General features: G+C 36.0%; 2 protein-coding genes across 2 annotated transcripts in view; one reads left to right on the forward strand and one right to left on the reverse strand.

Annotated features, from left to right (window-relative positions):
* PSMD1 (proteasome 26S subunit, non-ATPase 1) overlaps nt 1–25,967 on the reverse strand; it is a 94,291-nt gene that overhangs the window by 42,915 nt on the left and 25,409 nt on the right. Inside the window, exons 13-16 of the mRNA XM_045845697.1 lie at nt 24,663–24,774; nt 23,913–24,109; nt 22,863–22,958; nt 21,778–21,842 (exon numbers count right to left, since the gene is read on the reverse strand). Coding sequence (XP_045701653.1) covers nt 21,778–21,842; nt 22,863–22,958; nt 23,913–24,109; nt 24,663–24,774 — 470 coding nt within the window. The remainder of the gene's footprint in view (nt 1–21,777; nt 21,843–22,862; nt 22,959–23,912; nt 24,110–24,662; nt 24,775–25,967) is intronic.
* Nucleotides 1,194–17,450, forward strand: HTR2B (5-hydroxytryptamine receptor 2B). Its single transcript, XM_045845698.1, has 4 exons — nt 1,194–1,257; nt 2,150–2,756; nt 12,512–12,712; nt 16,342–17,450. The coding sequence occupies exons 2-4, from the start codon at nt 2,408–2,410 to the stop codon at nt 17,226–17,228; spliced, it is 1,437 nt and encodes a 478-aa protein (XP_045701654.1). The 5' UTR covers nt 1,194–1,257; nt 2,150–2,407; the 3' UTR covers nt 17,229–17,450.

The raw sequence follows: 25,967 nt of genomic DNA on the forward strand, positions 1-25,967 counted from the left end.
GGTTTTTCATGCAAGTCTTTTCATTGACTATAATGGTGCTGCTATTTGTTCTGCAAACCCCTAGCTGCCTGCATAAGCAGATACCAAATTGTGATTTCATAATAAAGCAGTATTTAAAATATTTTCATATTCCTAAAGAAAAATTCTGGCACATTAAAGTCATCTGACTGTTCTTGGATATTATTTTATTTGTTTTTATACCAAACTCACAGTAAATATCTTTCATGAAATATTCAATTTTGAGTTTAAAAAAACAGCAGACATTGAATAAAATTTCAAGTGCTCGGTAGAACTAAAATGAACTAAGTCTTTTCCAATAATTTTCACACAGGCTAAGGAATATAAATTTGAAACAGGAAAAAACATACAAATGCTACTGCTGATCTAGAAGTAATTAAATAATTTTAAAATACAAGTGGTCCATGATGACCTTTTAATAAAGAAACTGAAAATGCTGAAGTTCTAGTACTAAGCTAGTCTTGCAGTCTAGAGGAAACTTCGATAACATAGCTGTTAAGATTTTTATACCCATTTCCTGAAATAAAGCAGAAATATATTTTTATTACATATTGTATATTTTCCCCAATATATGTGGAAAAAAAAAGCCTACCAATGAACCAACTCTCAAATTCAGAGGCTATTTGTTTAAAAATAAGCAATGAAAAAGTTTCTGTGAAAACCTATGTATACATGTAGAATCCAGACCTTTCTGTGCTCTTCTATATAAGGTTGCAACCAGAACAAATTATGTTCCACAGCAAAGGCATAAAAAACTAGTAAGAATCTTGTTTCACTGCTAGAAATTAGAACTCTTAAATTGCTGTATGTATCACAGGGCAGACTTTTCACAGAATGAAAGCTGTAGAATCTCTAGATTGTATCTTATTTTTACTCAAATGGGAAAAATAGCCGAGGGTTAATCTGAAACAAGACTATCTTAAGCTAGAATGATACAGAGTTTATTACAATTCCCCAAATATTAAAGAGAGCTCCTAATATAACTTGAATAAGGGTCATGAACTGGTTCAGCATATTTCACTTGTGGCTTTATGAATTATAATGAATGCTGCTACTCTTTAAAAACGAATATATCAAAGGGGAAACAACCTCCTTGGCATGCTTACAGCTATACAACACATTAGTTTCATTATTTTCAAGTGCCAGCGCTGGAGGCTCAGCATAAGTCAGTGCGAGGAGGGCTTCAGTCACGCAGCAAGAAGGTCTACTGAGCAGATAAGGGAGATGACCAAATAACAGGTGAGTATTTAATAAATAAATATAGAGTTAATCTACTTTTTCCTTCAAAAATTTTGCTCTCATAGCTTTCTTTTCTATTTGGTAGTTTAAAAACCAAACTGAAAAATTTACCAATGCTAAAGGGGAAATTTTTAATATGGAATTTGTAGGTTTTGTGAATAAATGGTATAATCTTTCTCTTAGTTTCCCCTCCTTTCCAGGGAAACTGGGAAAGTTAAGGAAAAAATTATTATTTAAAACAAACAAAAAACTGGTTCAAATGTGGCATAAAGTGATAAGTTTGGAAAATATCTGTTGCGGGAACACACCTTCTTTGAAAGATGAAATTACTAAAAATAATTACTTGGATGTAGTAATACCCATTATTTTGTTTTTCTTTTCTCAGACTAAAGGAATCCTAAAATGCTTTATGCAAATGGCATTTATATCACTATTAAGATATACCTGGTCAGAAAAAAAAAACAACCCAGCTACAAATAAAAATTCCTAGATGGTAAATAATTTATTTAGATTTCAGGTGGGCTAAGAGTGTTTCTAGTTGTGTGGCTAGTGTGTATCAGAAAGTTCAGTTCAGAAGTACTTAATGCTTTGATGTTTCTATTCTTCTGTACCTGTTGTAAAGTAAAGGTAACAAGTAGCTTTTTATTATAACCACTAAAATATCAGGAACATGTTTGTGGGAACTGGCTACACTGTCACAAATGCACAAGACCTATTGAGAAGGGAGAGGCTACTAAAATCAAGTATCCTAATTGTTTTTTGAAAATAAATAAAATAATGCAATCAACATGTTTTGTATGGGGGGATGAAGGGTAACTCTTTGACATTCAAATTTGAACATGATTCTACCACTACAGAAAAAAGAGAAAAACTAATTTTTTTTTCCCCACAGCTATCGGTTTCTTTCACTAAGCCTTCTGAAATCTGAGCCTCTGTAGAATACTAAGCACTTGGGTCTTACCTACAGACATGGATAGATGCATTTATGTTCTCATGTTAGAGAACTTGAAATTGTTTTTAAAGGAAGAAGTCAACTTGGACTTCGAGTACTTGGCATGGGTACAATGCCTTAAAAAAGCAGATGACCAGCTTAGCTACTGACCATGCTGACCATTGTCTGGAATTGGATCAAATCACAGAAAAACAGTGAATGGCTTTCTCTTATACAACATCCGAACAAAGCACAATTCCTGAGCACATTTTGCAGAGCTCATTTGATCACTTAATCTCTTCTAACTGGTCTGGATCACAGACAGAATCGATACCAGAGGAAATGAAACAGATTGGCGAGGACCAGGGAAACAAACCGCGCTGGGCAGCTCTTCTGATACTCATGGTGATAATTCCCACAATTGGTGGAAACATCCTTGTTATCCTGGCTGTTTCACTGGAGAAAAAGCTGCAGTATGCTACCAATTATTTTCTTATGTCCCTGGCAGTCGCTGATTTGCTCGTTGGATTGTTTGTGATGCCGATTGCCCTCTTGACAATAATGTTTGGTAAGTATTTCACTGTTCCTGCCATCAAATCACAAAACTGTGATATACTACTAGAGAAATGAACACTTATTTAATCTTTAAAGATGGGTGTGGATTATTTAAACATACAGTGAGTAAACTTCATTTTTTATTTTCTATGGTCGTTTTAAAGAGCAGAAAATAATTTCTTAGAAACAACTGTACTCCCTCCTTAGTCATCTAATAAAATAATTTCAAAAGTCATCCAAATCAGCAATATTCATAGATTCTGTATACATTACTAAAAAATTATGGTGAAGAACAGATACATACTTCAACTTTCCCATTATTAATACTTTTTTTTCCCTTGACAAAGTCATAGCTAGGACACTTCTGTAACAATTATGTACTGGGTTAATTATTAATGATAAGGTTTTTGAATCATGAAGTTTCAATTTAAATCACTAAATCCCAATTTAAAATTAGAATTATTCTAACAATTCTTTTTGTATCTTTCTATGGTTTGTGAACTTTTGCCTTAAAACACAATTCTTACACAGGTGTCGTGTTAAGAAAAAATTATGTTTAGTTGCTGAAGGAAATGGTTTGGCTCAGAGTGTCCCAAGAGATGAGCCATGTATTTAACTTTATGATTTCTGACCACCCATGTCCTTGATATATGTAAGAGAAATCAGACCTCCGGGTTATTAGAATAAGTGACCAATACCTGAGTTATTACAGTAAAAAATGTAGTTTGATACTGAAATCTTAGTTTGTTATAAAAAAGATATTAAAATGATATTAAGTAGTTTCTGATTGATATATATCATTTTTAGTTATAATATTTGAGTAAATACCTGATGAATTATGAGGACTCCTAAGAATTGACTTATTCAATGCTTGGCATAAACTGATTCCATTCATTAAATGCTTAAGAAAAATGATTATCTGTAAGCAAACAGGGCTTCTTGGAATTATGTTGATACGGTGAAGACAAAATTATTTCAGGTTGCCTGGCCAGGTGGCTCTGTTGGTTGTAGCACTGTCCCGTATACCAAAAAGGTTTCGGGTTCAATCCCGGATTTGATGCCCCGTTGAGGCGAGTATGAGAGGCAACCGATCAACGTTTCTCTCTCACATCGGTGCTCTCTCTCTCCACCTCACTCTCTCTCAAATCAACAAACATATCCTTAAGTGATGATTAAAAAAAGAAAATTTCAGGTTATTAGAAGCAAAGTTTATTTAACTACAATATATACTAGGTGAAGAAAAACTGCCATTCAAACTAATATATTCGGGTTGAAATGTTAGACTTTTATAATTATAGAAAGGTATCTAAAATTAAATACTTGACCTCTCAAATATAAGCAAATGGTGATGGGCTGACTCTTCCCGCTCTAAGCCAACATTTACCCACGTTTTAAGTTCTGCGGCAGAGCAAGCAGTGTATAAGGTTCTGCCACTTGAACAGATTCCCTCATCATTCATACTGTCTTTCTAGCTATCTCCTTCCTTTTATAAATTTATAATCTTTTGAATAATGTAGAGTTACATGCAACCATGAAAAATAAAGAAATCTTATTCTAAAGGAGAACCTAAACAATCTTAATTCTCAAAGTTTAAAATAAATATAGTAAATGAGGATTATGTAAAGACATTTATGCATATTTAGTAAAGACTGTACAGGTATTGGATTCAAGCTTTTATCCCCACATACATAATAGGAACTTAATGTGTAAAATCATACTCTTTAGGCTGTGCTTTGCTAGGCATATAGAAAGTGTAAAAATGCTACCATAAAATTTAATTGATGCTATATTAAAGAAGTTGAAACTGAATGAGTTACGTAGAAATGAATTTTAACTTTAAAATCCACGAGTTCATAAATATCAAACATACACTATATGTAAAATACTGTGGTAGATAATTATAAATTATTGGCTGAATAGTTAAGGGATCCGAAAAAGTAAAGAAACGTCCATTGTATTAAAAGTGACAAACAAAACACAAAAACAGATGAGAGAGATAATTCCATGTATTCCACGGGCAAATAGTAAGTATCCAGCTGCTGAAAACTAAATTTATATTGAAGTTTTGGGGCCCAAGATATTCTTAGCAATAAAGGTTAGCAGGAAACCCAACATATTTTAACATATGTGGAACGTCTTTCTATTTATGTCCTAAATAATATATGTATTTTTAACGACATTACAGTTCTTCTAAATAGTAATTTTAAACTACAAAATAAAATCTTTCACAGCCCCAACACTTTTACTATCAGTAATTAAGCTGTATGCCAGGGTTGGATTTTTAAAAAATGAACTAACCTGGGAGGCTGACCATCATTTAAAACAGTACTACATTCATCCATTACTAAAAATACTGTATTTCTATGAGAAAGTATGTTTAAAAATGCATGCTGCCCTATAAAACGCTTCAGAACAATGCACTCATAAATTGGGAATTGCATATATTATAAGCAGGAACCTGACTTCAAATACTATTATTTTTTGACAGCCTTTCACAGGTTAACAAATAGGTAGACTTTCTAAGATGATGGGTTTATAAGAATTTCTAACTTTAAAGAGTAAGAACAGATTTTTCATGTATTTTATCTCATTACAGAGGTAACCCTCACAGTTTCTGACGTCTGTATAAGCAAAATTATCTCTAGTTCTATAAACATAAAAATTTAACCACCACTACTGAGTGATTTCAGTTATCTCAGAGAAATTCAATTAAAGTAACATTGAAACTTTATATTAGCTAATACTTTAATAAGATTAAGTTAAAAAAAAGGAGAGCACTGAATTTTAAAAAGTGGCTCTTATGCTGAAGAATATTTTATCCCACCAATAATTTACATATTTACATAATATTTGGTTATATGCTTTAAATTTTTATTTGACCAAGATTATGACTCCTGGCATAAGATGGTCTTTCAATAAGTTGTGCTCTGTCAACTTTTGTGTTACTTCTCCCTCTCTGGGAGTACTGGACTTAACCTTTCCCATACAATTCTAGTTTTTTACAGTCTTATCAATAATTCCTAAAGGCCACAATTACAAATTAGTAGCTTATGTTTAAGTCTTAACAATGCCTGCATCAGAAATAATTGAGTAGGACACAGGAAAATAGAACATCCTATGCCAATAAAAAAAAAAAGGATGTTCCCAGTTTAAGAATTTCTTTAAATTTTTCCTTTCCACATTAAATAAATTTGAACTATAAAGAGTGAATATACATCATTTGGTCATCCACTGGTCATTATTGGTTTATTTATATCTTAAATTTTAGTCCATGTCTCATGATTTATAAGTTAAACAGTATTTGTGGTATAGCTGAAAGAGGGTGTATAAAATGGCTAAAAGAGGGAGATTAAAGCAAGACGCCCAGGCTTTGAATCCTGGCCTCCTGTGTTGGCTTAGGAGTCATTCACTATGTCAGCGAGTTCAATCACCTTGTCTGTAATGTGGGTGTGCTAAACCTTATATTGCAGGTGTCCCGTGAAATTGTCAAGTAGGGCCCAGAACATAACAGGCACTAATAATCGGAAAGTACTGTATTAAGACAGTATGCAAAAGGGCTTATATACTTAAGTGTGTGATTTAGTTTATATGTGCATCTGAACAGAGAAGAAACAGATGCCTAGTAGTAAAATTAAAAAAAAAAAATCAGTTACTCATTTATGCAATGAAATGCTACTTTACCTAATTCTTAAATGAAGGAGCAAAGCAATTAAATGTGCTTCTTTCTGGAAAGTGGAAATTTTAGAGACCAAGAATAAATTTTCATAAATGTTAAATCACTTGAAACATTTAAAGCGCCATCATGTTAGACACCTACTCCAGAGTATTTCACATGCTCAAATGTAGTGGAAAAACAACAAAACCAAAACAGGAGCTTCATAATAAAAATTAAAGCACTTATCTATGTCTCTTTTTTATGTAAAGGTAGAAACATAAATTTCTGAGATTAAAAAATGTATACTTGACCTGGCCGGCATAGCTCAGTGGATTGAGCGTAGGCTGGGAACCAAAGTATCGCAGGTTCGATTCCCAGCCAGGGTACATGCCTGGGTTGCAGGCCATAACCCCCAGCAACCGCGCATTGAAGTTTCTCTGTCTCTCTCTCTCTATCTCCCTCCCTTCCCTCTCTAAAAATAAATAAATAAAATCTTTAAAAAAAAATGTATACTTGAAAACTATGTCCTTTTCGGACATCAGGACTATTGATGATGTGACCTGCTCCAATCTGTTCATGAACTTTTGAACTCTATGAACTTTATAGTTTATAGGTACAGCCCTCTAAGAATAGCTTTAAAAATACAGCCTTTTAAATCCTCAAAAGGGAATTGTCCTATGCCCCAGATTTATAGATAAATGTAAATTACTTTCTAAACTAATGATGTAACTGTCCAAATGAAAAACTTACCCAAAGGGTAAGCAGGTTTCAGATAAAATGAGTTAAATCTCATCAAGAAAGGATTTTGGTTTCCTGTTAAATATCAGTTTCTGGTTAAAAAAAAAATTCAGGTTTTTATACCAGTTACAAAGCAAAAAACCAACCAACCAACCAGCCAACCAAAAACAGGCATGTCAATGCATATAAATTATCTATGTTTCTTTAGCATTTATAAAAATAGTTAACTTTAGTAAAAAGTGTATTTTCATGGCAATTAAAAGTTAAACAAACATGTTCTCATACCCTTTTTTTGGAAGCCATTTTAAGTTCAATTGGATGAACATACTGATTTATACTGATGACATGGCTTATTGTTTCTAAGTAGGAGAGTTGGCTAATTTCTGTTAAACAATAATAATGCATGTATTGAGTGCTTTCTCTATGCCACACATTGTTTTAAACACTTTACATGTATCATTGCATTTAATTCTCAAAGCAACCCCATAAAAATAATATCATTGCCATTTTAAATAATAAATAAATAAATAAATAAAAATAATAAATAAATAGCAACATGATTCGAACCCAGGAGAACCGACTCTAGAATTCACACGTAATCTCTATCACTCTACTTTCTCAAATAATGAGAAATTATTTCAATACAAAATGTCATGTTTGGCAAATAGCCAACATTTGTACTTTAAATAACTCTAACAAGAGGGTCACAGAATTTTCTCTAGGGACAAAGGCAGAATCCAGTACTTTTTAGAAGTTACATTTCATACTAAATGATACAGAATGCTGTAACTGGGTCCGAACCAGTACGTGCATTAATTTTTGAGATCACTGCCAGACTGCTTTTCTGAGGAAGACATCAGACCTAGGCCCATGCATTTGAGGCTCTTGAACTTTGCTTGTCTGGGAGACAAATAGAAACTTATGTAACTGAACGGCAATTCTACCACCCTTTTGGCATGGTTCCATTTAAAGCATACGAGTCTTTAAACAACAAAACACTTGTGCTACTAACATTTTTAAAAAATTTTTTCATACAAATTTATGAGCCAAAGAGAAGATACACCTGGAAGCAAGACCTCAACAGACTCAGAGAAATGCTTCTTCCTATGTTACTAGTATTTTAGATAAATAATGAACTGTCTATAATCCAAGACTCATCTAAGACTTGTTTTGCTTCTAAAATGATCGCTTTGTAACTATGTCAGGTACCCATAGAAATGACATTATTCAAACCTTATTGAAATTAAATTCTTTGAGTTTAATTTGGAAGTGGGTGGGGAAAAGAGGTGAAAAATTGTAATTTTTTTTCCAGAGAAATTTTGTGTGCTTTCTTTTTGTAGCACAACAAATGCTATATAATTTAAATATTTTCCCTTTTATCTTAAGTCTTTATGAAAAAGTCAAATTTAGAGCTCCAAAATAGCAATCATTTAGTTCAAGTATTTAATAACTTACTTTCCACAGAATGACTCTCAGATATACTTTTCTTTCTTTTTACGTAACTCTGCAACTGTTCCATTTTAAATAAGTTCTTATGGAAATAAACTGAGTATAATACATTATAACAAATAAATGATACTATAAATCTTTAAAACAAATTAAAACTCCTAAAAAAAGCAAAGTTGTGGAACAGTTAACTATCTTAACATACCAAGTGCGTCTTTAGTTATTCTGAATAGCACGAAATCTTTCTTACCTTGAGCCCATGAAATTAACAGTAATTGAAAGCATCAGAATGAAACCTTCAGAATGAAAGCATCTGGACTAGAAAAAGTCCCTTTATGAACTGAGAATATCTAAAACTGTCTTTACGATTTGTATAAATTCTTAGATTACCTCAATCTATTTAGGCAATTAGATAAGCCTTTTTGCTTTGTATAAAACATTTCTATTAATTTAAGGCAGTCATCTGTTCCTTTTATGTTAGTTTCATAAAAAGTCTATTCACTAGTATTTCATGAAAATTGGAATCATAAACTTAATCCTAAAGATTCACCTCTCTTAATCTTAAACCTATAGTCTCTTTCTTTTTTAAATAAAATTCTCTACCATGTCTCTAATATTTCTACTGTTATCCATAGGAAAGCATAGACTCAACACAAATATAGTGATCTGAATAGATTTTAATACCCACTTCCTGTTCCAAAATTGGAGTTATAAAATAAATTCATTCTTATTGAAAATAAGGCTAATAAGGCTTCACAGGCTTCATTAAACCAGCACAAAAAAGCTTTCCCTCTTAGTTTGTGATTAGGAATATGTGGGTCAGACAGACTATAATCCCAGAGACATGTGCACTTAATATGAGAGTTCTAGTGTGGCTTCCTGCTCATGGCTACTAGATTTATGACTAAAATTTTCCAGACCTTAACTTAAGAAAAGATTATCCATAATTAGAACAGTTAAAAGGGCAAGTTTAAATGATCAACAACCCATCTAAAAAGATGATACGGAGAGAGCATGCATGTAAAGAAAGGAAGCCTACAATATGACATTAATTACCTGCCGTTTACAACCCTAATCATGATGAGTATCTCTGGATGCAGCTCTAGAGCTGAGTGCTTTTCTACATCCTACTCAGTCCTAAGTCTAGAGCTTCAGGACAGTTCGGAAGGCAGCTTCACTCCAAGTTTCCCCCGCAAAACTCTCAACCATAAGCAGGCCACTGGTTTGCTGAAGCTCAGGTCAAACACTGCCACCTCTGACTGCCAAGGTCCTTTCCCACTAATAGAAAATCTGAATATGGCAGCTAAAAGGGAGAAGATTTAATTGATTAGATTCTTTCTACACACACATTTCTCTGACATTCTTTACTTTGAGAAGTTTCCCAAAAGTTCCTTTCTGAGGCATTCTGAGCGGCTGTCCTGCTAGTAAATATCAAGCCAGACACAACTGTTTCCAGAAAGTCTTCTAAGCAGTGTTTCTCCAACATTAATCTGCATACAAATCACCCAGGTGTCCTGTTCGACTGCAAAGTCTGATTCAGCAGTCTGAGGTGAGGCCCAAGGACCTGCAGCCTGACCAGTTCCCAGGTCATGCCAACCCTTGCTGATCTGAACGGCACACTTTGAGCAGCAAGGTTCGAACGAATATTTTCAAGTTTTAAGAATAAATGTTTCCTCTCCTATTTAAAGGAGAAAAAGAAAATTTTCTCCTAAATTTATTCATCTGCAAAATCAGTGATATAATCTCTAAGGTCCCTTCCAGCTCAGGGACTGTATATAATTTATTATCTCCATCTGTTATTCCCACCCCCAACTCAGGGAAGTAGGAGTAATATGATTATAGTAATTTACTGAAAAGTAGGAATTACTCCTTCCACCCGATGCTTTAATCCTTTTTCAAGCGGCTGAACAGTGAACCAAATACCGAGCAATAATTTACCCTTCTGAACAAAAATTCATACTGATTTTGTTATTGTTTCTAAGAAAAAATAATTTTTAATATTCCTATTAAGAATGCCACATACCAGCTCTGGAAGCAGAAGGAACCAGAAAGTGGATTTGTGAGACTTGCCCCCTTTTTTGTGAAGTATCCAAATACTTTTCACTGAAATCCTATTTGTTTCTTAGAAAAACTATATTCAAACCTCTAAAACTTCTTTTTCTGAATTGTGGTCTATCTTTATTTGGTCTAGGATGCTAACCTCTCTCCACCTCCAGGCTCCTTGAATTTAAAAGTTTACAGTGGAAGGTGCCTGCTGGTGCTCTGAAATCCTGAGATGTTATCTCGGTCACCTGTCAGTATCCCAATCATTTTATGCCTGTCAAAGTCAGATACACTTGCAAAAACCAGAAAAAGAAAAGTAGCTTATATTTTGTCAGTGGATCTATGACAAACTGTAAGAAGGATTTAGATAATCTCATACATATGACATTTATTCTATACTGGAGTAATAGCAATTTCCAAAGCCTCTCTGTGAGTGTGTATTTTGGTAAAATGGATTCTAACTGAAATACTCTAGGGAAAAACCTAAAATAGATCCCAGTTCTGAAACCACAAAACTGTATGTAGTGGGGACCTGACTAGTGTGGCCCAGTTGCTTGGGTGGCAACCTGCAAGGTGCAAAGTGGCTGGCCTGGTTCCTGGTCAGAGCACGTGCTCGGGCTGCAGGTTCCGCCCCTGGTCGGGGTGCATACAAGAGAGAACCTACTGATGTTTCTCACATCGATGTTTCTCTCCTTCTCTTCCCCTTCTCTAGATTAAATAAATAAAATCTAATTTTAATAAACCTGTATGTAGTGGGTATATGTATAATGCATAGCTATCAAATCCCTATTATGTGTGGACATTTGTCTAACTAAATTGATTGGAAAGCTTTGTAGAATACTCAGTACCATATCCAAAAATTTAAATTTAAAAAAAGTTAATGTTTCTAAAGTGCTTAAGACTATGAGGTATACAGGAAGTGCTTTCTTTTAAAAAGAGTTGTTAAATAAATTAAATACTATGCCTAATCCTGAAATTTTCTTTTTCAACCAAAAGTTTGTATCACTGTCTCCAGAGCCTGAAGTGAATGATGGGATATGGAAGGATAACAATCTACTTTTCCTCAGGATAACCTAAAGCCATTCCCTTTACACACTCTATTCAAGAACTATTTCTCTCAAAAAGAAAACAAGTAGTTTCACTTAATTATTTCACCAAATCAGAGTGTGCTATCGACAAGGTTCATGCTGCTAGTTTTTGCCAGAAGTGAGCCCAAATCCCAGATTTCACTGAGAATTTCATTCTAATACTCTTTTTGGCACATTATACGGCTTCCTCCATATGGTAGAAGGTTTTCTTCTTATATAATAGCAGCTTAAAAAGAAATTTTATTTGAATAATAAGATTAAGTTCCAGGTGCAACATTGTGCAAATTAAATTTTATTTTTAAAAATTTATTAATTTGAGAGAGAGAGAGGAAGGGGAGCAGAGAGAGAAAACAAGCATCAATCTGTTGTTCTACTCATTTGTGCCTTCACTGGTTGATTCTTCTACGTGCCCTGACCGGAGACAGAACCCTCAACCTTGGCGTATTAGGATGACACTCTAACAACTGAGCAACCCAGCCAGGGAGAGCACTGTGTAAATTTTTAAAAGATCTCAAAAAGAATGGACAAAAGAGCAAAGGTCAAAATAATGCTAAATTACTGATTTAGAAAAGGGTTGTAATTATAGAAACAAAAAATGTATTTAGAAGGTACCATCTACAGAAATATATTTAATATTATTGATTTCATTATATGAAGTTAAACATCTTGTGGAAATTTAAGTCATCAAATTTCAGATGACTAACAAAACGGTTAAAAAATATGTAGTATTTTGGAGAAAAACTGCAGATTGAAGGGTGCCATTTTGCAGAAGAAATGTTTTGTGTTTCTTTCTTTCAGAGGCTATGTGGCCCCTCCCACTTGTTCTGTGCCCTGCCTGGTTATTTCTTGACGTTCTTTTTTCTACTGCGTCGATTATGCATCTCTGTGCCATTTCAGTGGATCGGTATATAGCCATCAAAAAGCCAATCCAGGCCAATCAATATAACTCCCGAGCCACAGCATTCATCAAGATTGCAGTGGTGTGGTTAATTTCAATAGGTATGTGGGGAATGTCAGGGTGTGGGGTGGTGTACGCAGCCTTCGGTTCCATTTGGCCAGGAGAGCTACAGGCCCGGTAGGCCAGGAAACTCAGCACGAGATGTCAGGGCAGCCTGCTGACACATCGACACAAGCTCCTACCTCATCACACGGCTTCTAAACCATACTATCGCAAAAGGTGTGAAAAAGCAGAGAAGTTCACGTTCTCAGAAAAAGAACTTCATATTTACTGAGTTATCTTCCTGCTTTGATTTTTACATGCAGGAAGGATAAGTCTAAAAGCAGTTCTCACATTTGGTAATAGATCATTACGGTCTCAGTAGCATACAGAATACCAAGATAATATTAAAACGACCACCACGAAAAGCATCTTAAATTACATCTAAGAAATTAAGTAGGAAAAAAGAAAAAAATAATCCGAGCATATTGTATGTGGGTATCAAAGGTCATAAATTCACCTTGGAAGGAAATATGTATACATACGAAAGGCAGTCATGTCTTGATTAAGTGTTTTAAATATGTTTAATTAGAAGCTCTAAGAGATACAAATGTTTGGAAATGATTTATAGAAAGACGTCATATTTCCTCTAAACTATTTTATGTCCTTGTGCCCATATTTAATGTGCAAAGATAGCTGCTATAAAATAGTGTTTTAGCATGAATAACTCAAACCTCTTACAACTTAATATCGGAAAAACAGATTCACAATTACTATGATCATTCAGAGTCTGATGAGAAGATTCACTTGTTCAAGGTATAAAACACTGAAAGCCTAAAAAGAAAAATCAGGAGACACCTAGAATGCTAAAAGGAAAGTTAGAAAAAGATACGATGTCTCTCTAATCAGAACAGGAACACTGCAGCAAAAAAGCAAGACAGTGAAATTAACCTTTTATTCCTGAAATAATGATTTCGGGGCCAAACCTCTTGAAAAGTCTGGAGGTCAAAGTAAGGAGTGTTACTACTCTGGCTTGGGAATAAAGTGGGGTCAAGGAAAAGTCTATTCACAATGGAGAGATTTACAAATTGTGAGAAAGGCTAGTCTGGGGGGCAGAGGCTAGTTGACAGCCACAGGGGCTCTCTCCAAAAAAGAAACTAGACAAACAGCAGGGGGATTAATGGGTGACAATTACCAAAATTTAAAATGAAGAGGAGGAAAACTAAAGTAGTTCATGTCAAATGACCCGCAACTTTTTGGTAAGTTCACTGTGCTGGGGAAGAGGAGAGGAGAGACAGGGTAAAGTATGCGTGTTGGGGTAGGGTAGGGAGAATGGGCAGAGGCAGGAAGAAAATTGGAGAAATGGATTCTTGAAGAATTAAAACATCTGAAACTGGGAAATATGATTAAGCCAATATATAAAAAGCGTGTTTATAGATATGGTACCTCAATTAAGGCTGGATAACATGAATTTATAAACTGATCATATTTTTATTGAGTACCTATGATTGTGCTAGGCATTAAGACTACAAAAATGAGTAAGAAAAAGAATCTTTACACCCAAGGAAGAGGGATAAAGTAAGTAAATGAGACTAAAACAAAGTTTTAAGTATGCAGGAATAAAAAAAATAAAAGACCACAGATTTATAGCTTTGGAAGGGATCTTACAAATCTACTCTTTCAAATCTACAGGATGAGGAAAAAACCTAGAGATTTGAAATGGTTGGCTTAAGGATTCTTAGAGCTTCTTAGTACTAAGACCAAGATCAATGCTCTTTTCATGTCATCACACTTTGTCTTATGGAACCAATGACAATTTAGTAACTTAGTAAATGAAAAAGCAGATGACGGGTTTAGTTTAGTTTTTAAATTCTTCCAAGTGCTGAAAAGAGCTCTATCCCTTCTTCTGGATTTATGGCTATCCTAGGTAACACCTGGGAATAGTAAGGTATTTAAGGGAAAATAAGGTAAGGGTATAAGAAGTAGTAGTACAAACTAAAATGTTACTGTTTTGACCATCACGCTGACTGAGAAGGTAATGTGAGCCTTATGAGGTTAATGGAATGTGAAAAAAGAGAAGGATGAACTAGAGATCAAACTAACAGAAATAGAAGTTCTACAGTAATGAACAGTAGCAGGACAAGAAAGAAATATCCGAATTCATGATTTTAGATAAGGGACCCTTTTAAGTGAACTCGTGCATGGCTTCAGGAGTGCAAATAATAATAATCAGAGCTGAGAAGTTCAAGAAAATAAAATTAAGGTGGTAGAGGGGCATCAACAGGACGAAGTCACAGAAGATGGTATCAATGGAACAGCGGAGAGGAAGACTGACGAGGAGCTACTGAGCAAGACGGACAAATGTCCTGGAGACTGGTAAATAAATGGAGACTAGAGTGGTATAAGTTAATCAAGCAGATTTTCAAAGGGAAGTATTTTGGGGGTAAGGAACAGAGGAATGATTACCTGGAAGTAAGAGGGTAGAGCAGGGGTCAGCCAACTTTTTTTGTAAAGGGTAACATACTAAATATTTTAAGTTTGCTGACTTTTTCACAGCTATTCAACTGCAGCAGAACAAAAGTAGCCATAGAAACACATTAACCATGAGTATGGTTGTGTTCCTATAAAATTTTATTTACAAAAACAGAAGGCAGGCCAGATTTAGCCCTCAAGTTGTAGTTTGCCGACCCCTAGTGTAAGTGTACAGAACGCCCCTTCTGGTGGTTTTCCTGTGGAAAAGTGGGAAAAGCAGTGCATGCCATTAGAAAGGGCTGGAGGAAAACATTCTGGTCAAGGGCTCTTTAGTTACCATAAGAAGTCTGTATAGATGATGGAAAACTTTAAGGTTCATAAAACAACACACGGATTCTAGAGGTTTCTAAAGATTAAATTCAGACTTACTTTTAAATATCTTCTGTTTCAAAAGGAAAAGATTCAGGCTAACACTTGTGTTACTTGTCTTCCTATTAAGTTACTTCACCAAGCAAGATCATATTTAAATATTTATCTTATGGTATTTAAAGTATTAGAAAATCAGCATGAGGAACATTTCTTTCATACCTATTAGGGGAACTCAATCCTGAAAATAAATTTCACAATTCACATACTCTCCAAGTTTTAAGTAGCATTTAAAAAAAAACAACAAACCCTTCAGTTTTCCCTAAGAAGTAAAAGATTAAAAGACAAACATCAAAAGATAACTATCTGTTAAATGAAACTGTAACATCAAAGATAATAGATATTGATTCAGAATTAAGATATCATATAAACATACTGTGAAAGTGTCTTAGATCAACAAACTACATTGGATATTAAGATAAAAGCAGTTTCTCTTCAGAATTCCTTTTCCTTAACCTGGGATAGATCGACAAACAAAAATAGATTATGAGAACTGGAGAATAAATAAAGACATTTAACTACTCTTTCATGAACATATTATAGCTTTAGGGAAGCTTCAGTTACAAACCTGAAATCACTAGCCGATCTCTATTTAAAAACAGCAGGTTTGCTTACTTAGGTTCTACTTGTGAAATCTTCCACTGATGAAGGGCTTTGACAAATTCTGCATTGTGGATACCAGTAATTACAATATACCAACCACAAAAGGTCACTAAAATCAACTCTAAAGGACCTAATCTAAGAATCGAAGATCATAACATTAACTTAGTCTATCTTGTTTCCTCCTCCTTAGGCATTGCTGTTCCAGTCCCTATCAAAGGGATAGACACTGACGGGAGTAACCCAAACATCACTTGTGAACTGACAAAAGACCGCTTCGGCAGTTTCATGCTCTTTGGCTCCCTGGCTTCCTTCTTCACGCCTCTGGCGATCATGATCGTCACCTACTTTCTCACTATCCGTGCTTTACAGAAGAAAGCTTACTTCGTCAGAAACAAGCCACCTCAACGCCTGACGTGGCTGACTGTGTCCACAGTTTTCCAAAGGGATGAAACACCTTGCTCATCACCCGAAAAGGTGGCAATGCTAGGTGACTGTAACAAGGACAAAGCTCTGCCCAACTTAAGTGATGACATACTTAGGCGAAGAATGTCCACAGTCGGAAAAAAGTCACTGCAGACCATTTCCAATGAGCAGAGAGCCTCAAAGGTTCTAGGGATTGTGTTTTTCCTCTTTCTGCTTATGTGGTGCCCCTTTTTCATTACAAACATAACTTTAGTTTTATGTGATTCTTGCAACCAGACTACTCTCAAAATGCTGCTGGAGATATTCGTGTGGATCGGCTATGTTTCCTCGGGAGTGAACCCTTTGGTCTACACCCTCTTCAACAAGACATTTCGGGATGCATTTGGCAGATTCATCACCTGCAATTACTGGGCCACAAGATCAGTAAAAAGTCTAAGAAAATGTTCCAGTAATATCTTCCGGAATCCAATGGCAGAGAGCTCTAAGTTTTTCATAAAACATGGAATGCGGAATGGGATTAATCCTGTCATGTACCAGAGCCCACTGAGGCTCCGAAGTTCAACCATTCAGTCTTCTTCAATCATTCTACTAGATACACTTCTCCTCACTGAAAATGAAGGTGACAAAACTGAAGAGCAAGTCAGTTATGTATAGAAGAAGTGGCACAGCTTCCATCTAATGTAATGATGAGTAGGACAATGAAGCAGATATAAATGCACCAAGAATTATATAAAGAACTTAACTCATTTATCATACCATCTCTGTACACTAAGAGTTACACATCAAGATTACCCAATTGTTTTTATTTGGACACAGTTACTTCATGAAAAAAAGAATTTTGGCTCTGACTGGTGTGGCTTAGTTGGTTTGGCATCATCTTGCAGAGCAAAAGGTCTCTGGTTCGATTCCTGGTCAGGGCACATACTTGGGTTGAGGGTTCGGTTCCTGGTCAGGGAGCGTGCAAGAGGCAACCTACTGGTGTTTCTCTTTCACTTCAGTGTTTCCCTCCCTCTCCTTCTCCCTCTCTCTCCCTCTCTAAAAATAAATAAAATCTTTTAAAAAATCATAGCCTGTGGGCTGGTTTCAAACAAGGTTAAAGAAAAAAAATCATTTTGTACAGCTGCAAATTAAAATAATCTAGCACTCTGGTTAAATGTTAAGAGAGTTAAATGAAATAAAATTAAATAAATCAATAAATTTCAGGCTTAAAAAATAATGTCTTCATAAGAATTTGTTTAGTTCCTACTTATATGCAAAGCTGTGCTACAAAGGAAATAAAACAAAACAAACAAGCATTATCCTTGTCTTTAATGCCTTAAAAGCATAAGGCATAACAACAGTGATAAAGGAACAAAGGACTAACAATAAGTGTATAAAATAAAGATCACATCTGGAGATAAGATTGCCCTTTATAGACTGGTTTATTCCATGTAGTCATGACTTTGCTTTGATCAGGAAATTGCCTGGATAGAAGGAGTAGGGAGGACAGTAGGTGCATATCACAGAAAATAACTGGAGCTCAGAAAATAACCTCAGTCCAGGAACCTAAACTTTAATGGTCTCATAAACGGAGATCATATTGCCTAAGCTTGACCAGAGACTTGGTTGAACTTCAGACACAAAAATTTTAAATTTTCCCTCTAATTATTTCATGTTGGGAATAAATTCACTCTGTGTCAATTACTACCTAACTGATTGAATTTACAGAAAAGTGAATTTCTATGCACCTCAGTTTCCTCATTTCTAGTTCACAGGGTTCTTACGAGGGTGAGTACATGTGGGCACTCTATAAATGGCAGACAATTCTTTTTACTTTCGTTACTTGATTTTTATGCTAATCTCATACCTTTAGGTAGAGGGGGTCTGCAGTGAAGACAGCCTGTATCTTCACCTTTTTTTCTTGGGTTGACCCATTTTTATGCCTCAACCTACTATTCTATCACCGCCCCTCTTCATGCAACTTGTTTAAGAAAATTACTTCATGAAATATGCTGGCTATTGAGCAGCTCAGCCTAAGTAAACCAGGTATGTATTTTCCAAATGGCAGAATCCTTTCCTACAACCTGGTTCTAATACATAGATCTTACGGGCTCTATGTCAACTGCCAGAAAGAATATATCTAACAAATTTAATTCCTAAATCATCAAAGCTTTTGTCCCTACCAGTCTAAGAGTTTTCAGTGGCATTAAGGGTTGGCTATTTCAAATAAGAGGCAAAATAATTTGTTCCTAAAGACAAAACAAAACGAAATGAAAAAGCCCATTCTTTTCAGTTTTGGTTCTTGTCTCTAATATGATGGATTTGGCATATGTATATGTTAATGAATACTTGTACCTAAAAATATCTATCTATCTATCTATCTATTTATATTCTTGCCAAGTGTTATAAGATTAAGTTTCCAGACATCACTCTAATAGCATTTCAAACTGTATTTTATGTGTGTGAAGGCATCTATAATTATTTCTAGAAATCTGAATCCTAGAAACAGCAGTCACACTGGCACAGTCTACCCCTAGGCAATCTAGAAAAAAGGACTTTCTTCCCACATGCTCTACATTGCCTCCAAATCTGTGTATGTGCTTAAACTCACACACATAGGGAGCACATAAACAACTCATGAGCTAGCTCTGACTATCCTAGGGAGAACTCAGCAAAGCACAGAAGTAGCTCTTGGGCGACATCTGCTGCTGAAACTGGGAATTTAGCACATGTGTGAACTACAGGAACTACAAGGGCAAAATGAACTTTGTTAATTTGAGTACAAAGACCGGTCCCGTTAAAAAGAAGTGAAAAAGTTTTTAATTATCTCATCAACTTCCTCTGTGGCAGAATATGCACACTAGGCCAATGATTTACATGACACAAAATATAAAGCCACTCATAGGGAGAATTAACAGCTGACAAGAAACAAAACAAAGAGACTATCATCAGTAGGATTCTTTACACAAGCCAACAGTTGCTAAAGAGTGCACCTAGAAGATACACTTCCCATATTAAAATTATCTAGCTCCCTGATAAATGTTTTTTAAAAAAACCCAAACCTCTCTAGATGGCAATAATAAAATCATTTCTTTTTGTTTTTGAACTGTGTCTAAACTCTAGAGCAAAAATATGGGAAGATAAAGGTCACAGCTTGGCTAGAATGATATATCAGAGATGGCAGGAAGGAAATAAAACTATTCAACTTATACTTTGCTTCTTCCATCTTTTCTCTCAGAATGATTTTTAGATCAGAAAGTAATGTGAAGATGGATCAAAATGCAAAATAGGTGAAAGAGAATGACTGTTTAAACGAATTCAAGTCTCTAAGCTACATGAACCTTCTGCCTGAAACAGAACTTGTCAGTGTAATTATGGAGTCACTGCTGACGAACCTGAGGAAAGACAGGGAGTGGCAAAGGTACACAAAGGACCGTAAGTGCCCACGTAAAATATCCCCACGTTCACAAAGAATCTTTTCAAGAAACAGGATTTGAAAAGTCTGTTGCATGTCTTTAGGAAAAAACGTACAATAGCTTAACACACGTAGATTTTGTTGGATCTTAGAAAAGGAATCAATGAACACTCGACACATCTACTGATTTACAAAGAAACAGTAAGCAACTAATCACATACTCTGTGTCTGAGGCACCAGACTAGCAGATCTGCGTGACACCATGTCCTAGAATTCAGCGAGGGCTCTCTAGTGTCTTTGTGAACAAGCTGGACAAATGGGGGCTAGAGGATAATCGGATGAATGTTAGCATTTGGTTGAACAACCTAATTCAACAAAACTGACTGGTATAAGGAGAAACCAATTAGCATGCCATATGGGTCTGCGCTTTGCTGTTTTAGTCAACATTTTTATCCACAATAGGAAGAAAATATTTTATAGCTTGCAGTAATTGGATAGCTTCCTATCTGGGATATAATGGAGAAGACCCTGTAATCATCCACAGCGGATGTTCAATAAGTATTTGTTGAGTTATGTCATAATCTTTATAACAAAGGTTCACCCCCCTCAACTCAAGGTAGAAAGTCTATTCCAGAGATTAAAAGAACATGAGACACTTGACTAATCTAACATGCACCCTGAAAACTTATTTTATTGTATAATTTCACCACAAATAAGCTATAACAAGCAGTTAGCTTGAATAATTATAGTCCAAATAGAGCTTGAGAAGTACTTTTAATTTTCCTTTATTATATTTGAAGATAAAACTAAAAAGTAGTATTTGAGATCAGAGCTAAGCAGACAATGAGAACTACTGGAAGTACTATTGCATCTACCAACACTATTTTTTAAAAGATTTTATTTATTTATTTTTAGACAGAAGGAAAGGGAGAGAGAAAGACAGGGAGAGAAACACCAATATGTGAATGCCTCTTCCACACCCCCTACTGGGGACTTGGCCCACAACACAGGCATGTGCCCAGACTGGGAACTGAGCCAGTGACCCTTTGGTTCGCAGGCCGGTGCTCAATCCACTGAGCCACACCAGCCAGGGCTGCATCTACCAACACTATTAAAAGTATCACTATCACACACCTAACTAAACAGGGCTTACTATTGCCAGAGCTGTCTTAAAGGCGTTAAATAATCATCAAAAAACACTGTTCTCAAGTAAGTACTAATATATACACATTTCACAGACAAGGAATATGAGGCCCTAGGAGGCTAAGATATAAAAGCCCAAAGTTACTTGGCTAATAAGTGCCGGAGCCAGGATTCAATACAAGATTCAGAGTGTGTCCTCTTAATCACAACTATATTCTACTGCCAAGGGCATCTCCAAATCTTCAAGTCCAAAATAGTATCTTTGTACCTGCAATTTTTTTGCCCTTTTGCATTTAAACAAAGCCTATTACCTTTACTTTCATGAAAAAATTTCAAGAGCTTTACAAACCTGTATAAGAGATAGCATCACATCTGAATTACCAATATACACGGCAAGAGGAGTACTAAAGGTATTACTCAGATTTAAAATTAATAAGCAGAAATGTCATGAATAAAGAAAAATTAAAAAGTCACTTTACTATTTCTCAAACATGTCAGAATTCCAAGACACACCTGCTTCTTTTTCGGGTGAACAGTACTAATCTCACTGTTAAATGGTCCTCACTTGGACCTCGATATACTCCTCAGATATCTGAGTTTCTGTTTTAACAGTTACTGACTAGAAGAAATGAAATACAAATAGAACTGGAAGTTAGGGATTATTACCTGAATAGAATGAAGCCAAGTGATTCTACTGCTGCCCTTCTGACATCGTCATTAACATCACTTACCTAGGAAAACATTAAGGGGTTACATGCATTTTATTATCAGAGAAAATTCATATGAGGCCCACATCATTCAAATATAAATTAGACCTCATTAAAATGTTATTCCTTTATTAGAATGTCTTCCCTAATTTAGAAAAACTCATCTGAGAATTTCTTCATTTCAGGGCTTAGAAGTTTGAAAACTTGGTGATGATTAAGCTTCAGGACTACTTCTAAAGACTCGTTCAGCTACATTATGGCTTTTGTGAGCTACACTGAAAATCTGTTCCTTCAACATTATTTCCAAAAACTTATGTCCTAAGGTTCAAGCAAAATACAAACATTTAGCATGTATCACATTCTGCACTGATAAAGGGTTATTAATAAATACTGTGGGATGTGAGTATCTCTGGGAAGAAGTTAATGATTGTTTAAAACCTTTTCTGCATGGGAAGATGACGTCGGGTTTATCTTCTCCCAGCACTGAGAGCAGACATACACCGAGTTAAGACATATGCGGAATGTCCGCTGTATTACAGGCAACATTATTTATTGTTGATCAGCTATATCTGGATTAGGAGGACTGAGTGGAAAAGGCTCTTGGAAAACACGGGCATTGGCTTTCCTGTGTAATGTGTCTCTTGGAATACACCATGTCCCTTGGGGGTGCCTGAAAGCTAACTTCACGGGCTGTAAAAAGAAGTGGTTCCTATTGTTCTTAGACTTCCCAGTGCTGGGGTGGCCGCACACAGTCACGTGGTCTTGTCTCTTACAATGAGGGTGCCCCTTGGAGTGGGGTTTCCGAAGCTGCACCTGAGTGACTTTAAGGACTTTCATTCATACTGACATCCTGTCCTACATCCTTATAAAAGCTAAGTGAACCTGGTGCTAGCGTATGGCTGATTGTGGCCTATGAATGAGAATCTGAACCGGAGACCACAGGTAGTGGTCACGTGGTGCAGGTCCTGCACTCACCTAAATACTTAAGGTCCACCTGCAAATTCTCCCTTCCACCCTATCCCCACGAAAGGTCACAGCACTTACAGCAACATGTAGCAGGCGTCGAATAGCTTTGTTGTTACCTGAGCCACAGTAAGCCATGGCTACAGTATACATTCCAGATCGTCGAAGAATTGGGTCCTAAGAAAAAAAATTCAACATCAATCATCAACTTCTCATTTCAAACAGTAACTTCTATACAGACTAATGGGCATAGTTGCATGAACTGGGAGAGTTCATTTTAGATTAAAAAAAAAAAAAAAAAGAACTAAAGAACTCTTTTGTGGTTGACATTTTCTAAATGAATGAGGAAATAAGACTAACATGAGAGGAATTAACTGCCTGCAATCTCCGACGTTCTGTGCCACACGCCCGTCCTGCCTCACGCATTTCAGGAAGTACGAACTCAGGATCGACACTGACTGCACTGGGGCACTCACCTTCCACTTACCAAATGAACAACAAAGAAACCTGAGTCTATTCTACACTCCAATTTGCTTTTGTTTTATCGTTTAATTAATTCTGGGGCACTGAACACTGAGTGGAAGAGAGATAGAGGTCTGATAGTTGAGCAAAATAATTAGTAGTTTCATCAGTAAATTATAGCAGTTTTTAAATCAGATTATAGAGGACAGTATTACCACTGAATACTTATGATAACCAGTACAACTTAAAAAAGCAAACAAAAGACAATGGAAAAAACCTCATCCAAATAAGATTGGCACTATTTTTTGACGAAAAACAAGTAAATTATATTTTATTAAATGATTACGAAATCATTCCAAAAACACTAATTCCAAAAGAAATCAACTTGTAAATTTCTAAAACACTTTTGGGTTTCCTTATCTGAAAACCACTGATCTGAAGTCTGCATTAAATTTAAAATCCTCAAATTACTTGTATTCACACCTTTCAGTGTTTTTCTTTTCTAAATTCTATTATATCTTACGTATCCTGTGAAAAGTTTTATCAACAAACGTGCTCTGAGGGGAACAGAGAGAATCTCCCGTGAAGCTACCGCGTGCTCTACAAGTGGCGGAGAGAGCTGGAAGGGAAGGGGTGCAGGGAGGAGAGGACCAGTGACGTGTAGTTCACCTTATCCCGGCACAGAGATTCAATGAGAGCATCGGCCTCTTCCATCCTCCCATACATCACTAATGCAATGCCAACGGCAAGGCCACGCAGGATCTTCTCATGTTGAGTTTCTTGCGCGTAGCCAACCATGTCCTCAATAGCCTGGGCGTTTTTAGAGCCCAGCATAACCAAACCTAGGGCCAGGCCAGCAGCTTCCCCTATTCAGTAAGAAGGAAAACATTAAAAAATAAGAGCTATGTCGGAAAACTCAATAAAACCTATCTTATCAGAAGTGGCGTATTAGCCTTAGCTATCCAAACAAGCTTCTGGTAGCATTTTTTCAAACCATCTGATAAAAGGGAGGGTATTTTATAATCAAGTACATCCATATATTTACAGCTATTTTCCATTTACATCTTGAGTGAAGACACCATAGAATCTTATATTAATTTCAAAGAAGTCATTATGACATTTTTCTACATTATCACCAAGCAGCATGGATAGCCCCACGACACAAATAGATCACTAGTAAATGTCTGTTTAAAAAGTCAGTTATACAGTGAGACACACATCATATACCATTTTTAAAAGCCTGTATACCACAAAATATATTTTTATGAGTCTGACAAATGGGGAAAAATTCACTCCCTCTTCAAGTAGAAAAATCTGTTACGATTTTTAAGAGGCTATGAATTATAGGTAGAAAGTAAATATTACAGGTACATTAAGTAATCCTAAAATTTGTCGTCTTTAGAAAGAATCACTTATTACCTGTCACAGCATCATCCTGATAAAGGTTTGTTTTTAGCAAATCATACACATCCTGGCGTGCGGTCCCCATGGCAGCCAAACCAAGGCCCAGACTGCCACCGTGTCGAACGATCTAGGGAAAGAGCATGGCCTCCATTGATCTGGTACTTTGTACTTACAATCTAAGCTTTTATTCTAATTTCGAGGTATGTTTTATGGAGAACATTTTGCCTGGTTAGAATGATCAAAGCATTTGATCATCAAAAGACCAGTGGTAACCTCAGCAATTTCAGTTTCAAAAGAATAATGCTAAAAAATAAAGAGCAGTGCTTGCTGTTGAAAAATAGTGAGCTGAGAAGTGAATAAAAGAAAAAAAGGTGGAGAGACTCTATGACTGTCTTTCCATGTGTTTGTGTAAGAGGAGGAGAAAAATGACTGCTAAGAGGAAGAAGCAAGTACCAAGAACAGCTTTTGTTAGGAGAAGTGAGTCCCGAATGTCCTCTGGGGTGGGGGGGAAGGCAGCAGAGAGGGAGGCTGAAGAGGAGGAAAAGGTGGAACATGGTTGTGAGTAAAGTGGGAGAAAATGGAGTCAAGAGCAACAGTTGTCTTTACCTGAACGAGGACACTTGGTCACATCATTTGTCAATGTACAGTATCCTTTTATTGGTGACAGAACCCCAGTCTTGCTTGAATACTCCTCCCCCTCTGATTAGTCTTGGTGGGACTGGCATTTAAGAAGCGTCCACTTTCCTCTAGCCAAAGTGTCGGCTTACGACCCAAGATAGGCTGGATGCTCCTCTGGAATTCTAATCTTTCTTAAGTGGAATGACCCAAGAACCCAAACCCTTCAAGTTCACTCATCCTGACAATAAGGCCCAGAAGAGAAAATTCCACTGGTGCCTGTTATCTAAATCTCTAGAGCTGCCCTGGCTCTTAACTTTTGTGAGAAGTGTTTCACCAGCTTCTCTTTAAGTTAGAGGTGGTTTCTGTTGCTGGTAACCAAAAAGCTTTGTCTGATAGGAAAGTTTTTACCTGCGACCAGAGGAACAAGGTAAAGGTGCGGGTAAATGTAGATAAGGACTGTGGTCAGGGTCTGCTAGCTGGGGCAGATGTGTCTACTGGCTTCAATCTTTTCACTGAAGCAGGATGACAAGTTTTGTGGCTGACTCAGCTACTTTCCTAAAAGTTTTCTAAAAGAGCCTCTCTAACATAAACATTAAAGTCCAAAATCCTATTTCAAGGTACTTTAAAATAAGACAGGGCTACTTAAGGTTTTCCAAAAGTTTACATTTTAAAACTTATCAAAGACCAAAACAAGCAAGAATT

This window comes from Phyllostomus hastatus, unplaced genomic scaffold (genome assembly GCF_019186645.2).
Source record: "Phyllostomus hastatus isolate PE091 unplaced genomic scaffold, TTU_PhHast_1.1 phas_contig_477, whole genome shotgun sequence".
In the NCBI taxonomy this organism is placed as follows: Eukaryota; Metazoa; Chordata; class Mammalia; order Chiroptera; family Phyllostomidae; genus Phyllostomus; species Phyllostomus hastatus.

Bases quoted from the DNA above. Each gene is read 5' to 3' on its own strand.
- HTR2B (XM_045845698.1), top strand. From the start codon at position 2,408: ATGGCTTTCTCTTATACAACATCCGAACAAAGCACAATTCCTGAGCAC. The intron at 2,757-12,511 runs GTAAGTATTTCA...TCTTTCTTTCAG, and splicing joins CCTCTTGACAATAATGTTTG to AGGCTATGTGGCCCCTCCCA. The intron at 12,713-16,341 runs GTATGTGGGGAA...CCTCCTCCTTAG, and splicing joins GGTGTGGTTAATTTCAATAG to GCATTGCTGTTCCAGTCCCT.